General features: G+C 46.0%; 1 protein-coding gene across 1 annotated transcript in view; it reads left to right on the top strand.

The window, feature by feature from the left end:
* Nucleotides 1-17737, top strand: part of Adcy1 (adenylate cyclase 1) — a 141219-nt gene that overhangs the window by 47286 nt on the left and 76196 nt on the right. The window contains exon 4 of the mRNA XM_020177063.2: nucleotides 330-441. Within this exon, the coding sequence (XP_020032652.2) occupies nucleotides 330-441 (112 nt within the window). The remainder of the gene's footprint in view (nucleotides 1-329; nucleotides 442-17737) is intronic.

The raw sequence follows: 17737 nt of genomic DNA, 5'->3' as shown, positions 1-17737 counted from the left end.
TCTTCAGAGCTTGCTGCTTCTACTCTGTGCTTCTTTCCACCTGCAGTCACACGGCCTCCGTAGGAGGGGGCAGAGCTAGTGGACGGCATGTCCCTGTGTGTTGGGAGGTGTCAGCACACTCTGAGTGGCACAGCAGCTACATCCTCTGTGACCAAGAGGGCATCCTGTGGCTGCTCCAAGCCTCAGTCTCCTCACCTGTAGGAAAGGAGGAAGCCTTCGCTTCCAGCTGGCATTGAGGAGCAGGTGGACATGTCTATGCAACTCTGGGGGCTGTGATTTCCTTGGTGACTGAAGGGAGGTGAGACCAGACTCTGCTTTCTCTCTTGCAGTATCCTTTTTGCTGACATTGTGGGCTTCACTGGCTTGGCGTCCCAGTGCACAGCTCAGGAGCTGGTGAAACTTCTCAATGAGCTCTTTGGCAAGTTTGATGAGTTAGCCACGGTAAGTAACAGCGTTTTCCGTCACTTGGGTTAAATCAGAATGGCCTCTGGAGTAATGCTGTGCCAGAGGACAGTAATGCTGTGGACTCCTGTGTCTGCCACCTGAGTCTGGCTATTCTTCAGTAAGGTGCTAAGTCACTGTCCTTCTGAGGCTTGCTGTTCATTGATTCCTGTCTTTGGACTTGAGCCCTGCACAGGCCAGATGAGGAAATGAGGACAGCAATCTTCCAGCTGAGGCCTTCAGGCAGAAGCCTTGTCCCACAGTCAGCTCTCAGCCCAAGCCCTGGGCAGGCAGAGCCAGTGACCACAGCCCTTGTTCAGAGGCGGTTGTGACTGTGTCTGCTGATTCCAGGTCTTGTTCTAGGCTGAAACTGTCTGCAGGGGCCTTGCTGCTGATGTTGGACATACTGGCCCAGCGCAGGGCTTCACGCTGTACTTCATAAGGACCTTCTTGGCAGCTAAGTTCTGCTTTAGGTCTGGCCAAGGGCATGGTCACAGCCTTGGCTTGTGGTGAGCTTAGATACTGAGATGAGCCCACCTGGCCAAGCCTATGCCTGTGGCTTATTTTTCCTTGGCTACTCTATGGATTCAGGAGCCCTGTTGTCCACAAGACCCCTGAGGACTCTCAGTTTTTCCTCTTCCCCCAAAACATGCTGGTTTAGAACAGGAATAGGGAATGGAGGGGCTGGGATCTGAGCTGCAGAAGCCACTAGACTGTTGTGGGGCCAGGAAGGGCACGTGCGCTGAGAGGCATCCATCCCTTGAGAGGCATCCATCCCCTGCCCTTCACTTTCCTCTACCATCCTGGGAATCCTGGGGATGAATTTTACTGCTCACAGCAATGATAGGATCAGAGCTAAGAATGTGACCCATTACTTGGTGGCAGAGATGTCTATGTGGCTTGTTCATCTGGCCCACCCTCTGTGATACTGGCCCAGTCTGTGCAGGCAGGGATGTCTTCTGCAGGACACTGATGACAGCCCAGGCTGGCCTCTCACTGCTTGTGGGAGGGAACAGGGTGGGGATGCAAGGTTGGAAGACTTGCTGGGGTGCTGTCTGCCTGGGCATTCTTGCACCCAAGACCCCACCATCTCCACCCTTTGCAGGGAGGTGGAGGTACAAATGAATGGAGCCACTTTCTTTCCCCAGATGGGGGAGTTTGCAAGGGAAGGAGCAGCCAGCTGGGAGGAAAACCAGTGTCTCTCTCAGTTGAGGGACACTGGTGGGAAAGACTGGACATTCCCTGGGAGAAGGAGGAGAGAGCAGAGGGCCAGGCACGAAGCTGAGGGTCATCTGAGTTCAGTGCAGGGCCAGGTGGTGGTCACCTGGGGCTGAGGTTGCCAGACTTGTGGCACCTGGGGAAATTTTGGGGCCTGACTTCAGGTGGGAGAAAATCTAGGAGCCTGCTTTAGACTCCTGGGGTAGGAAGAAGGCTGAAGGTGGCAGGGTGGGGGAGGGGGTGGGCATGGGGACTTCAGACCCCTCTCCCTTTGGGAGGTTCCTGTGGGAAGTGAGGCTCCTGAGGTCCCGTTGTAAAGTTGTAGTGTATAACCCTGATGCATCAGTTGCAGGAGCCCTGTCTCCTGGAGCACCCCTTGGACATCTGAATGCTGTGGGTCCTCGCTTGGGAAAGGGTGCATGCCCCTCCCTGGAGTCCCTCCATCTGGGACTGCGCACATTCCAGCCAGCATGATGTTTTTGTCAGGCTCCAGGGCTGCCTGTCTGCAGGCCCTTGCAGCTTCGTCTGGTCATCTGCTGAGCCTGTCCCCCTGGGCATGGCTGTGACGGTCTTCACATGTGCCCCTTGTCCCCCCTGGCTTCCTGTTCAAAGTGAGGATTCCTGGCACAGCATGAAGGAAGTGTGCAGCTGTGGCGGGGCACAACCAGTGTGCAGGATGCTGTGGGAGGCATGGGTCTCTAGTGCCTGTGCCTTTGGTTCAGAAAGTGTGTTTTGTCCAGACACTGTGGTTGGTGGAAGCTCCCAGGAGATACTACAGCAAGTGATGTTCCCAGGGCCTGTTTCTTGCTTCTACCCTTTTGCAGGAAGCTCATCCTGTTGGAAAATTCTGGATGGAGGTTCTCGCTTGGTCCTGTCTGGGCTGTTTTTCTCTCTTGTGCTCTGAAGCCTGTATTGTCTACAGGATGGGGTAGGACTCTCCACCTTGACCATCTGATTTGGTCATCCTGGCAGCCCTGAGGTCAACATCATTGTCCCTGAGGGGACAGATCCCATGTGTGATCATTCTCAGCCCCCCTGCTGACCTCTCTGGAGACTCCCCAGAGCTCTTACGAGGGACTGTCCCATGGGTCCCCCTGACCCACTAAAGGATCAACAGTGGAACAGACTTCAGTGGCCACCGCACCGGCCCTTCATCAGGTAGACAGTTTGCAAACGTTTCCTCTAGGCAGGGACAGTGTTGTGAAAAGTGCAGGCGTTTCTGGTTTCCACAGAGTCCAGTTGAACAGTTTTCTCTTATCAGAGTTGTAACGTTGGTGTTATATCTGGAAAAATCTTTGCTTAATGAAAAGTCTAGAGAGCTTGTCTTCCACCTCTGTTTTTTTCCCTGGAAATTTTATAGCTTTAGGTTTTCCTCTTGCGTCTTAAGATCATTCTTTAGACTCACAGAGCACAGAAGAGCCTCTGTGAAGGCTAACTGAATTGTGGACACCTCTGTGTCCCAGATGCTACGACATCCTGTGGGACGCGGAGCTCGGTGTCCCACACCTCTTCCCTCTTCGTCAACGTCAGCACAGCTCCAGTCCCTGTGTTTTCCAGGTTCTTCCTTTGGTGACAAAGCTGCCACATGGCTTCCAGGGGGTGCCTGCTGTACTCGTGCTGGGCCGTGGCTTCTGTCCACCCTTCACTGTCAGGGCAGTGCTGCCACTGCCCTTGTCGCTCAGACACTGTTTCTGGTTAGCAGGGAGCCAGAGGCCAGTCATGTCATTGCAGCTGGCGGGTCCCTTCAGGTGGCCTTCGATTCTGTTGGTGGACGGTTCCAGGTGTCCACAGGGTCAGGACATTGGAAATGACAGGCAGTCCCACAGCTGAGTTAGTTTCTCAGTGCCATAGGGCGCCTCCCCCATAGCACAGACCTTCAGTGTTGAGTGTCTGCTTGTGACTTGGAGCTGAAGAGAGTGTTTCCCAGAAATGTTCTAGAAGCCCATTGTAATGGAGCCATTTGGGCCTGATGCATGTGGCCGGAGAGAGCAGAGAACTCTTTGGAGTGTAGGGCTGTGAGGCTGAGCATGGGTGCTGGGCTTATCCTCAGGGTGTTCATCAGTGGGGTACACACAGGACTCTGAGGTTGTGGGTGCATGCAACAAGAGGCCCTGGGGTGCACAGAGGGCTGTGTGATTGTGGGTGCTGAGTAGTGATGGGCTTTGGAGTGGTGGACAGGGGCCTCTCAGGTTGTGGATTCCATGCAGTGACAAGCCTTGGGGTGACACAGGGCTCTGAGGTTGTGAGTGCCAGCCAGTGACAGGCGTCTTGGTGCACAGAGGGCTCTGTGGCACACAGGTGGGGTGCAGAGTGACTGTGTGTTTCCTAGCACCAGACAACTGGCTAGTGGTACGAAGCGGGGAGCAGACCCAGGCAAAGGGCTGGGCTTGTCATCTCTTGACCCCTGCCCTCCGAGTCAGGGGACAGCTGTCATAGCGTAGGCTGAAAGTTTTGACTTTGGCTGCATCTTGCAACATGAGCAGGAGGTAAGGCCCAGCAACTCTCCATACAGGGAATCTGTCCAACATCCTGGCCATGACAACACAATGTCATCCTCATTCCAAGACGTTCATGTGGTAAAGCAGCTTCCCTGTAATCACAGGCAGTAGCAGAAGCAGTGTCCCTGTGGTTTCAAAGCTTGTTTCTCTCTAAGAGAACTCCTATTCATCCTTCAAAGCCCTAAAGGTCATCTTGTCTGTGGGGCTTTGCTCGTTTGGCCTTTTATCTTTGTCTAACCTTCTGTAGAATGGGGTATATCCTGTCCTTCAGAAACTTCCCATCCCATTACTATGTGGGGCTGTTTTGTTATAAGACAGTGGCCTCCTGTGGACAGGCCACACCTGTGTCTAAGCAGCTTTGTGTCTCCATGGTGACCAAGGAGCTGGCACACAGCCAGCTCATTGGCCTGGGATCTGAAGCTAGGGGATCTCAGGGTGGGAATGGTCAGAGAAGAGGCTAGGTGGCCTGTGCCGGGTACCTGTTGACCACAGTCACTCACCTATAGTAGCAAAGTCAGGCTAGGAGCAGCTGAGCTGCGAGAGCCAGCAGGCTGGAGTTTGGGTTTCCTTCAGGCTCCTCTTCCCATTTGTGATGGCCAGAAAGAGGTCCTGTTCCTTCTTTCCCTTTCCTATATCTGTGAACCTTGGGAGCAACCCAGAGGAAGAGAACCTGGTGGGGGACTTGGCTCATGGATACATCCAGGAAACAAACCCAGCCCTGAGGGGCCTTCAGGAGGTGCTGTGGAAGTCATGTGAGGACAGAGGGAGGAGGCTGGTCTTCCAGATCCCAGGACCCCTCTGTGAGTGCTCAGACCTGGCTAAGGATGGACTAGCCCCTGGCAGGCTCCCATCCATCTTATTCATCCTTCTATCCATCAGGGGTTCTAGCCTGACAGGGTCAGGCTGTGTAGCCCAGGCTGCCTTGAAGTCTCTCAGCCTTCTGAGTGCTGGGGTTACAGGTGTGGCCACAGTGCCCAGCCATCTGGCACTCTTTGGTCTTTCTCAGCAAGTGATCAGAAGACCTTGATCACATTACCAGGAACATGAAGGTTGGATTCCGGGACCCGATCCAGAGTCCTGGGACCCAGGGACTTTTGTTTTACTAACTGCCCTGGAGTTTTACAGTCTGAAAGTCACTTGCTAACAAATGTGCCTCTGTGCAGCCACTGGGCCTTGAGGTGCGTCCCCTGACATCTGCTCCCTGACCCGTGGATCTTTTTTCCCACCTTAGCCTCCTACCCAACAGAGCCACTCACCTTCTTCGCCCTGAGACCCGCTTGCTTCGGTGCTGGCCACTGCCTAGCCCTAGCCCTGCAGGGTATACATGTGTCCTGCTGCATATAGCAGAAAAATTGTTTTCCTGTTCTGGAATCCTTGTAAAATGGCCCTCCCGGGCCCCACAGGGCATGGTCCTGGAGTGGACAGGATGACGACCTCCCCCACTTACCTCTAGGGAGGCTGAGTGTGGAAGTCTGCAGGGAAAATATTTATTGAGAAAAGTTCTGTAGAGTATCACTGATGGAAGACTGTGAACACAAAGGGAAAGTTTGAACAGTGAGAGTCATCTTCAGCTCAACATGATTCTCTCTTCCTACAAATATGCACCAAGTATAGCCTCCCTAGTGCCCCCTTCTGCTGACACTAAAAGTCACAGATGTGTTCACTTCTCTGTGCCAGTCCTGCCCCTTCCGGGATTCCCACATCAGCTCTGCTGTGGGACCAGCCTCCTCACGGGCAAATCTGGCTGTGTTTCCTCTTCCAAACTTCTTGTCTTCCTGCTGTCCTTGGTGGCACAGAGGGCTGTTTAAAAGAAAAAGTGGTTTTTCTGAGTGACCATATAGTGGTGCGTGTTGAAGGTGTACAGTTTGGACAGATGTGCACAGATGTGACACTAAATATATCCCTCACCAGGTGTCTCCCTCTCTCCTCCTATGCCATGTCCACTCTCTTCCTTGTGTCCAGGCTGCTAGTAAGCTTTTCACAGATAATTTTGGATATTCCAGAATCTCCTACATAAGACATAATGTAATGTGTGCTCTGTATTCTGCCTTCTTTCTCTTCTTTCTCCAGCTGTTTTGAGGTCATCCATCTTGTTGCCTATGTGAACACTTCATTTCCTTAGACTTGGTGATTTGAAACAACAGAAATTTGTTTGCCCACAGTTTGGGAGACCCAAAATCTGAAATGAGTGCTGCTCAGCCAAAGTCAAGGTGTTGGCAGGACTGTCCGTCTCCCAGAAGTTCTGGGGGGTCCTGTCATTACTACTTACATCTTCTGTTGGGCATTGCAGCCTGTCTATAACACCTGTCTCCCCTTCTCCTCCTTACCACTTCCTCTCCATTCTCTCTTCCTCCCCCTTTGTTTTTCTTCCTCTCCATCTTTTCCTCCTCCCTTTCCTTTACCTGCTTCCTTTCCTCTTTGTCTTTTTCTCCTTCTCCTCCTCCTCTTTCTCCTCTTCTTTTTCTCCTCCTCATCCTTCTTCCTTTGTCATTTTCTCTCTCCTCCTCCTTCTCTTCTTCTTCCCCATCTCTCCTCCTTCTCCTCCTCATCTTTCTCCTCCTCCTCCTTCTTCTTCCTCCTCTGCCTCCTCCTTCTCCTTCTTCTGTTCCTCCTCCTCCTTCTTTTCTCTCTCCCCCTCCAGCTCTTTCTTCTTCTCCTTCTCCCTCTCCTTCTCTTCCTCCTTTTCCCCTCCTTCTCTTTTTCTCCTTCTCCTCCTCCTTCCTTCATTTTCTTCTCTCTCCTCCTCCTTTTCTTCCTCTTCCCTCTTCCTCCTCCAGTTCTTTCTTCTTCTCCTTCTTTCTCTTCCTCCTTTTTCTCCTCCTCTCTCTCTCCCCCTCCAGCCTTTCTTCTTCATTCTCTTCCTCCTCCTCTTCTTTCTTCTTCTCCTCCTCCTTCTTCTCTCCACTCCTCTCCCTCTCCCTCTCCCTCTCTCTCTCTTTCCCTCTCTTCCTTCCTTCCTCAGTCCTGGATGGTCTCCCTGTCTCAAATCCCTATCAATCACATCTTCAAAGACTCTTGTTTTTGCTCATCCTGCAATGTGACATTCACACACTGTGGGCACAGACTTCGCATCTGCTGAAGGATCTTTTATTTAGCTTACCACACACTGTGAGCAGTCGTGCCACATCTCTAGATTTTAGTCTTCCCCTTGAAAGAAATGAGAGTAGCTATGACCATTTTGAGAAGTCAAAGAATGAAAGTAAGATAATACATAGTAGAAGAACATCTGTCGCAGATCCCAAGGGAGGGTGGACACCCAGTGATGGACAACTCCATGATCACAGAAGAGCTGTGATCAGAGAAATCTTCACAGTACTTGAAAATCCAGCGGGAAAAGGTTAGGATCCTCTAATGTAAAGATGTAAGTCATTTTCTTTTAATCTTACCTAGGTCTTCATTTATAACCAGGTTTGCTGCTAGAAAACCTCCACTGGTCAGTGGGGTCTGTTTTAGAGAATTGTTAATTAACTGCTGTCTCACTACCATTGTAATTAAATCTGTCATGTGGGAGGAAGGCTATGGCTGACCAAGACTTACACAGCTAAGCAGGATGCAGCTTTGCAATGCAGCAGAGGAGCAGAGGTGTTCCTTACACACTGGCTCACAGAGCATACCCCAAATCACAAATAAATGCAATATATTAATTCAGCTGTTCTCCGTTTTATAAGGTCTGTTCCCAAATTCAGAAGCAAGCAGCATCAACAGAAAGTCCAAGTATTAGGTACAAAAATCAGATTCATGGTCCTGAAATGAAAATGTAATGTAGTACTCAAAATTTTTTTGTGTGTGTGTGAATTTTCCATAGCTTTGCATACATGTTCTTTGGAAAAGTCACAAGACAGAGATATGCACACCTTCACAATGTCCTGTTTCATTACTAGCACTTGGGCTTCCCCGTCCCTGTGTTGCACAGTAGGCTGCTAAGTAAATAATACGATAAAAAATTTGTCTAACCCCAGTCTTAAAGACTTCTCCTTTTATTTCCTTCTAGGAGTTTTGTAGTTCTAGGTTTTTAGATTTATAACACATTTTGAGCTAAATTTTGCATATGGTATGAGGTACGGATCAATGCCTTTCAAAAAATTACTATATCATTCTTAACCTGTCTTTTTTCAGACAACCCACTTTCACCCCCGAAAATGTCCTTTAAAAAAGTGATATCTAATGGTGTCAATATCATCAGTTAAAAAGACTATCTCTTCACTAAGTTGCCTAGTGAAATTTTAGAAAAAACACTTTCCCATAGATGGGTAGGTCTGTTTCTGGATTTCCTATTCTCTTCCATGAATCCATGTATCTATTTTGACTGCATACATACTTTGGCCATACAGGCCTTGACATAAAAACTTCATACCTTGGCCCTATATCTTTATAGCAAGTACGTCTGCAATCAGGTCTTGTGAACCCTCCAACTTAATTGTTCTTTTTCTAAGTGATTTTGACTGTTTCAGGTCCTTTAGTTTTTTTTTTTTTTTAGGATGAATGTTAAAACCATCTCTTTAGTTCCTACAACAAAGGCTGCTGGGATTTTCTTTGGGATTGTGTTGAATCTACATCATTCAGCTGGGAGAACTGGTGTCCTACAAATAGAGATGCTTCCGATCCATGAACGTGGTATATCTCTCTCTGTTTTGTACCTTATTTAGTTTTGTTCAAAAAAGTTATGTTTTCAGTGTACAGGAGTTTCCTATCGTTTATAAGATTCACTCTGCCTTTCCATAGTATGATAAATACTAGTGGTTTTTAACATTTAATTTATAATTGTTTGTTACTATAGTCTTAAGACACAAATTGAGCAGTTTGTTGTTCTGAATCTGCTAAGTTCATTTCTAGTACTTCTCTTGTAGGTTTCTACATAAATGGTCATTGTTCTCAAATGTAAAGCAGTTTTATTTCTTCATTTTCCCCACAGTTGACTTTTATTTGCTTATTCTTGTCTTATTTTTATTTCTTGCTTTATTTCACTGGCCAGAACCTCTGGTATCATGTCACACAGAAGGGTCAAGAGCAGACCTTCTTGTCTTGTTCTCCATTTTAGGGGTAAAGCAGTCTGTCTTTCATCACTAAGGATGATATTAACTGTTGGTTTTTTGTGGATGTTTTTTCAAGTTGAACAAGTTTTCCTTTTATTCTTCATTTGCTGAATTTTTTTTTTTTCTTAAAATCAGAAACAGAAGTTCGATGTCAGCATTTTCTTCTTTTGTATCTGTGGGTATGGTCATAGGGTGTTTTCACTTGCAGTCTGTTAATGGGATGGATCACGGTGGTGGGTGAAGGTTGAAGTGCCCTTGCATTCCTGGGATAAGCCCTTTGTGGACGTGTTGTATTACCTCTCTTCGGTATTGTTGGCTCTGATTTGCTCAAATTGGTTTAGAACTTTTAAATTTATGTCACTTAAGGATATTGGTCTGTGGTTTTTCTGTCTTTACATGGTGTCAAGGTAGTGCCCACCTCATAGGTGTGTTTGGAAGTGAAGTCTCTTATTTGGTTTTCTGGAAAAGTTTGTGCAGAACTGATATTATTTCTTTTTTAAATGTGTGGTAGAATTTATCAGCAAGTCCATCTGAGTCTGTCATTTCCTTTGTGGAAAAGAGGTTTACCTACAAATTCAATAGGGCTGGTTAGTTTTTTCTCTGGAATGACTTGATAGTTTTGTGTTCATATTCATTATTTTTGGCAGGACTGGGGATTGAAGTAAGGCTCACATCTCTAGGGAAGTGTTTTACCACTTGAAGCATGTGCCCAGACTCTCTCCCTCCCTCCCTCCCTCCTTCCCTTCCTTCCCTCTTTCCCTCCTTCTTTTCTTTTCATATAGGTTCTTACACATTTACCCTGATTAGCCTTAGACTGAGATCCTCCTACCTCTGCCTCCCGTGTAGCTGGGATTAGAATTACAGGTGTGAGCAGCTGGAATTATAGCTTTGAGTCACCATACTGAGCTTGTTTTTTGAGATAGGGCTTGGCAATTTTCTTATTCCTGATTTTGGTAATTTGTTTCTCTCTCTCTCTCTCTGTCTTTTCTGATCATTCTGGCTAGAAGTTTATCAACTTCATTGATTTCCTTAAGGAAAGGAATTTTTTATTTCATTATATTTTTTATTTTTTATTTCATTAACCTCCTTTCAGATCTTAATTATTGTGCCTTTTCTACTTACTTGGAGTTTTAATTTTCTCTTTAGTGTTTTGAGTAGTTTAAGTTGGAAACTGTGACCATTAAATTGAGGGTTATTTTTTATTTTTAGTCATTTAATATAAACTTATAAGTCCTCAAATTTCTGAAATATTTTTATTTTTATTCACTTCAAAATACTTTTTAATTTTAATGTAATTTTTCATTTTTTGCAGTTCTGGGGTTCAAAGCCAGGGCCTCGTGCATGCTGTGTGGTGTTCTACCTCTGAGCCACACCCTGGCCCAGTCCTTCTGCTCCTGTTTATGTCAGTGTTTGAATTCTTCTCGATTTATGACCTAAAATATGATCTATTTGACAAATGACCTTTGAATACTTGAAAATAAGGGGTACTCTGCTTTTGTAGAATTCTTTTAATAATTTCTTTTCTATTAATACAAACTGTATTTATACAAGCTGACAGAATTGTTCCTGCCTTCTGTGTCTTTAACTGATGTCCTGGCTGAGTTCTCTCAATTATGGTGAGAGATGGCCAAAAACTATAACGTAATTGTAGATTCTTCCTTTCAGTCCTACTGTTTTTTGCTTCATGACTTCTTAAGGTCTGTTACTAGATTCTTCATTTAATAGCTGACTTGATTAATTGACTCTTTTATTATAAAGAAATGACCCTCACATCCTGACATTAATCTTGGTGTGTAATCTCATTTGTCTGATATTAACACAGCCACTCCAACTTTCTTTTTAAAATTTATTTTTATTGTTGTGCTGAGTGAGGGTACATTGTGACATTTACAAAAGTTCTTACAATATATCATAATTGAATTCACTCCCCTCCATCATTCTCTTTTGCCCTCCTCCCCCATTCCTGGAATAGTTTCAACAGGTCTCATTTTTCCATTTTCATACATGAGTACATAATATCTCCACTGTATTCACCATCTGTACCCTTTGCTTATGTCCTCCCCTCCCACTGGTGCCAACCCCCAGACAGGATCTGTTCTGCCCTCTTTTTCTCCAGTTTTGTAAAAGAATCTAACTTTTTTTGATTATTGTCAAAAAGTATATCTTTTTCCATCTTTTCATTTTTAGTCTGTTGATGACTTTTTAGGTAGCGTTTGTTTCCAGTTCTGCTTTGATTTTATTTCATTTTCTAATCCAGAGTGACAATATCTACTTTTAATTGGGGTATTTAGAGCCCTGCTTTATTGTATTGATGTATTTAGTTTGAAAGCTGTCACCTTGTTGTTTGCTTTTGGTTTGTCCTATCTGTTGTTGTTTGTTCCTTTTTTTTTTTTTTCTTCTTTTTCTGCCTTTTGGTAGATTTATTAAACATGTTTCATGGTTCCATCGAACTGCCTTTGTTGGTTTCTTCTCAGAAGGCATTGTTTTAGCTATTTCCATTATTGCTTTTATCATGGATATTTTGTTGTACAACTGTCAACCATCACGTGATCTGTCACTTACAGGACAGCAAGCTTCTGATGGCAAACTTCTCCCTTGCCCTTTGTGAAATCACTGCCACACAGTCAAGTTTTTCTTGTGTTACAGACTCCGCTTTACCTGCTTCATATTTTGTTCACACAGCCGGTGCTCTTTCAAAGAGATTTGAATAATAAAGTCTTATCTACTTGCTCATGGAGTAGCCATTTCTATGGCTCTTCATCCAGTATTTCTAGGAGTTGGGTTTTTCTGCCTTTCACCTGTCTTGCAGTGCCAGTCGGCTGGGATGAATTCTCTCAGTTTTTGTGTTTGTGAACAAGCTCTTTCTTTTGCCTTCACTTTTTGAAGTTATTTCAACCAGGCTGATGCATTAGTTCTGTTTTGCTTCTTTAAGTTCACATCAAATTTGGAAGGGACAAAAAAGCTGGGTCACCCCTTTTCAAATACTTTTTCTGCCCTTCTCCCCTTCTTCCTTCCTACCTATGTTATCTTTAACTTGTCCTGTAGTTTCTTGATGATCTTTTTAAGAATGATCTTAGATTCTTTTCTTTCTATTTCATTTTGAATATAGTATCTGTCTTCTTAGGCAGTATATACTGTTATTCTGTTCCATTCTTAGACTTTATATTTTTTTCATCTTTAGAACCTCAATTTGAATCAGTTTTCCCCTTGTTGAGGTATCTGCTAGGAAGCTGAACAGTGGGGTGATCCTCTCATTTCTCCTCCCTCTGCAAAGGTTGGTCCTTTCTTCCTTTGGGACCTAAGGCTGTTGTGTATTTTTTTAAATATACCTTTTGCTGTAATCTATGAGTTCTTTTTTTGGGGAGCACATGGGCTTCCTCATATGTATCTGTCTGAGGTCAGAGTCTCTGGCATTGAGCTGCGAGGTGGCCCCTGGAAAGCCCAGGCTTGGAAAATCACACACAGCTATGGTCCAAATGCCTTCTCTTTCTGAAGGTGCCCCCAGGAAGGCATGTTTGCCTTTGTCTCATTGGGTAGGTGATGGCTTACTTACCATCCCTAGCCACGGTTGATGGCAATAGATGAGAGCAGTATTTTTGACATTTTCCCCGTTTATTGGGTACCTGTTAGACTTGCAGTGGGTCTTACACATGCAGTATATTTGAGAAACTGGCCACACCCCTTTGAAATGATGGAGAAATACCTGTCCTGACTCCCAGTCTTATTCTGCCACCACCAGTGGAGCGATAGGGCCTTTTCTCAGCGTATCAGTTTTCTTAATGGGACTCTGAATTGGTTGGGCTGGGCACACAGTCCCTTAGTTGGTTCCAGGAGGCTAAGTGGTGGTGTGGTGAGATCACAGTGTGTGCTCTGCAGAGATAAGCCATTCAGTATGGCTTCTTCTCAGCTGGGTCACCTAGGGCTCTCCACCTGAGCCCATTCCCCAGGTGGACGAAAAGACAGATGCTTAGTCCTCACCACAATTCCTAGAACCCTCCCATGATACCCTTAGGATATCATGTAGGGTCTCAGCCCCAACACTCAGACTTCCGGTACCTTGAGTGCCTGTATTGATAGAAACTGACTGAATCACACACAAGCTGGCAGGGTGGTATCACAAGGTTAGATAACCTCATGATTCACTTCTTCTCCTTGATCTAGGCTACCTTGGGTCTGAGTAATGCTGTAGGCTGTACTGGGTCTGCTTACAGCCTGTTGAAGTCAGTAGTGTCCCCAACTGTCTCAAACATGGGCACATGAGGAGACTTTCTGATCCACAAGGGCCTATCATGGAGAAGCACTTGAATAAGAATTTAATCAGCGTTTAAGTTAGGATCCTTTGCATTCATGTATGCTTTAGGGGAAAATAGGTCACTCGTGCTGAGCTGACAAGTCCTCCTGCAGGCTGACACAGCAAGGGCCTCCTGGCCACAGAGGACAACAGACTCTTGTGGTTCTGTGCTGCAGTCCAGCCATTTTATTCAACCTTTATCTGGTGAAATAAGATGATGCTATTATAGCTTGTGTTCATGTGGTTATTGTTTTGCACTTAACTGAGTATTTAGTCTGGATCTTTCCAGAAGGGACTATGGGAGCCAGAGCTATCCATGTTGGACTTCAGGCTCATCAGGATTCTGTCATTTCTGTCTTTCCTGTGCCCCTCCTGGCCTTTGGTGACCAAAGTCCTAGATCAGAGGCCTGACTCTGGGGATTCCAACATGTCAGGTTCAGCCACATGCCCTAAAGAAAGCAAACAAAAGTAATGGTGAAAAGGCAAGAATGGATTTTAATCAAAATGGCCATGTGGGGAAGAAGGACAGGAAGCATCATGACTTATTTTTGGGGTGTTGACATGAGCTTTAGGTTCAAGAGGGAGGAATGGGGCAGGGAGAGAGCGATACATAATTAAGCCGTCCCAGGCAAAGTGGGGTCTAGTTGGTTATTATCTCTGATCTGGTTCTGTAAGATGGCTCTAGAAATGTCTTTATGGCATGAGAGGAATCCAGTTCCCCTGTAGTGATTGCTCCTATCTGGGGGTGATCTCATGATGGGGTGCTCTGATCTGAGAGGCTTTGTTTTCCTAGAATCCAAGGTGACTGACTGCAGGTTTAGGACAATGGCAGGAGACTTTCCAGTGCTTTTCAAGGTCTGAAACAGGACATTGTAAAAGCTGATGGTGAGATGCCACAGTTACTCTTCTCTTTATAAGAGGGGAAATAAGATCAGTTAGGTATCATTGGTGATAGATACATTGGTGATAACATGCCCATGCACAGTTAAGCAGGAGTTTGGCCCAAAGTAAAGGAGACAGACACAGAATGGAGGCAGAGGTACCAGACTTTTATCTTGCTGTCAGTTACCTTTGGACCAGCATGAGGCGTCAGCACTTTTAAGCAGCGTAGTTTCTAAGCATCTGTTATACTTTGTCCTCATTGCCTGTGATTTAGCAACTAAGATTCACCAGGCAGCCCCAGGAACTCAGCCACACTATCCTTACTTCTCATGCCTCAGTTTCTTTGTCTGTGACCTGCCAGGAGAACACCAATAGGGTCTCCATCAATTCCTGCTCCATCACCTCAGTTCTGTGAGCCACTCAAAAACTAGCCAAATTGGAGGCGTAAGGTGCTTGACAGAGAATGATTGTCGTATAAACAAAACATCAGGAATGCTGCTTAGTGCCTGAAGCAGGCTACAATTAGGGAAAGTTTGGGATTCTTAGAACACATGACTTACTATTGAGTTTTGGGTTGAATGGGCTGAACATTCCTCTCTTTCTCTGAGCCTTCTTTTCAGTTGCAAATGTGTGTAGGTTATTCACACCTTAGCTCAGGGACATTTGCATTCATGTATGCTTTAGGGGAAAATAGGTCACTTATGCTGAGCTGACAAGTCCTCCTGCAGGCTGACACAGCAAGGGCCTCCTGGCCACAGAGGACAACAGACTCATGTGGTTCTGTGCTGCAGTCTAGCCATTTTATTCAATCTTTATCTGATGGAAGATAAACTATTATAACTTGTGTTCATGAGGTTATTGTTTTGCACCTACTGTGTATTTAGTCTGGATATTTCCAGAAGGGACTATGGAAACTGGTTTGGTTGCTGACGAGCCTAGAGCCACCTGGTCCAGGGACCACCCATGCCCCTCCCCACTCATTGATTATTGGATGGGAATCACCAGGTTCTTCCCTTTCCATAGCTTAGTGTAAGTTTTAAAAACACCTGGACAAGAAAAAAGAATCTCTCTCTGCTTCCAGCTTCCACTTGCATCCACCAAGCCCCCTTTTGTGATTCCCCTCCCTAACTTTTAATAATCTCCATTTACATTCACATGTCCTGCCATGGATTCTTCCATGTAGAACACAAAGAATTTGGAAGTCTTACCAGAATCTACACCATTGCCATTAACAGACCTCTCATGGGAGTTGGTATTACAGGTAGAGAAGACTGGACATGAAGGAAAACAGGACTGAATTGTGGTTTGAGGGCAGGAGATTATCAGGAAACAGGGAGTGAGAAGGCTGGGGTAAGAAGCAGTCAGTTAGATGGGTGGGCCTTGAACACCATGCTGTTGCAGGCTGGTGTTGTGAAAGAGTTTTTGCCTTCACAGGCCAAAGAACTGGCTCATGAGGCAGCTGATTGACTCATGAGACAAGACTGGTACACGAAGTAAGATTTATTAGAAAGAAAGGAAAGGCTACAGATAGAGCAGTGCAGTGGAGCCCGGAAACCGGTGGCTCCCTGCTCAGGTGAAGGTTTGGGCTTTTTATGGATGCTTTAACTCTGGGTTAGGGTAAGAGTTAGGTGGGTTCTTTCCATTGACTGGATTCGTGTATGTGGGCTCTCTTTGATGAGCTGGTCTGTTTGCCCCTTATTGGGGGAAATAACCTTGAGAGCATTCTGTCTACCAGCCCCATGGCAGATTTATGAGACCCTGTGTATCCTGCTCAGGGTGCAGGGCTCATAGTGCTCTCTGTGGGGGTTGGGATACTCACTCATCTGCCCTTTAGGCTCCCAGACCCCAAAATGCAGAGCCAGAAGGGTGTTCAGCACTCAGTCCTCAGCAGGGGAGGTGGATGTTGTGGCTTGAATATGAAATGTCCCCGCAGACTTATGTTTTGAGTACTTGGTTACTAGCTCTGGTGCTATTTTGGGAGATTCTGGAAACTTTAGGCAGTGGGGCCTTGTTGGAATCATGGGGGTCAGGGGCAAGTCCTTGCCTATGTCTTGCCCTGACCCCTTCCTGGATTCCCTTTTTTATGCTTTCTGCCATGCCCTCTGCACTATGATGGACTGTCACCTCTGAAACCAGGAGCTAAAATAATTCTTTCCTTCCTTAAGTTGTTCCCTTAGGCATTGTTAACGGCTATGCAAAAGTAACTACATACGTGAGCTCATTCAGGAGATGGCTACTGAGTCCCCACCATAGGCTATACATATTTGTAGGTGATGGATGCAGCATGAGCAAGTGAGGCACCGACCCTGCCCTCAGGAGCCTGGCATTGTTATGGGGCCATTCAAACGCACACCAAGGTGGAGAGACGTGATCCTGAGCCCATAATGTAGGTTCAGCAGCCATTGATTATAGCCAATCCTGTTTGGTGTCTGCCCTCTTCATCCTCCCAACCCTGGACAGCACTTCACCTCATGGATAAGCCCTTCCTTGCACAGCTCTACCATCTGAGAACGTTCATCCACCACCACCACCACCACCACTACCATCATCACCATACCCAGCCACACCCTTGAGAGTCATGACATTTCTAATACCCAGTCTGTTGTCTCAAAAAAATGTCCTTTACCCTGGCTGGTTTGTTCCAATCAGAATGCAAACGAGATGGACATATGACTTGATTGTCCTGTGGGATTTTATTTATGGAGTGATTGAGTGAGGACAGAGAGATCAATGCCATTGAAGGAAATTTATTACTCACAGTCTCCCAGATACTAACCGTGTGACTCTTTGTGACACATGGTAAGCACCGAGATCTGCTAGCAGTCCGGAGAAAGGCTTGGAATGGCCCTGAGCCTTTACTGTGTTTTCTGGGGAAGGAAGGGGTAAGACAGGTTAAGATTGGCTAATTTCACTGATGATGTCCATTGCCTCTGGGCTACTGGTGTGGTCTCTAGTTGTCTAGTGAGTGATCAGAGAGTTGTAACTGATTATAGGGGCCAGCAAGCAAGGCCTCCAAGTTGTCAGACCATCCTAAAACACAGAAAATAGAAAGATGCGTCAGGAAGTTCCAAATCTTCTCTTTTCTCTCTCAGCTGTCCATAATTTTAGTCTACAAAGCAAACTGAAAACGCAGATTAATAGGAAAAAAAGCACTAGAAACACAGGTGCCACACACAATGCTCAAGACTCAAAAGAACCGGTCAGATGGTTGAAACTTATATAGCATTTTGAGCTTGAGAAAGAAATAGGGGCTGCAGAGGGGTGAGGGGAGGGAAATGACCCGAACAAATGTTGTCTTATTAGGCATAATTTCCAGGTAGCAGCCAGCAGGAAGCAACCTGTGGGTCCCCTGGCCAGGTTTCAAACAAGCAATC

Source organism: Castor canadensis, chromosome 2, assembly GCF_047511655.1.
Source record: "Castor canadensis chromosome 2, mCasCan1.hap1v2, whole genome shotgun sequence".
In the NCBI taxonomy this organism is placed as follows: Eukaryota; Metazoa; Chordata; class Mammalia; order Rodentia; family Castoridae; genus Castor; species Castor canadensis.
This window is presented reverse-complemented; position numbering and strand designations above follow the sequence as displayed.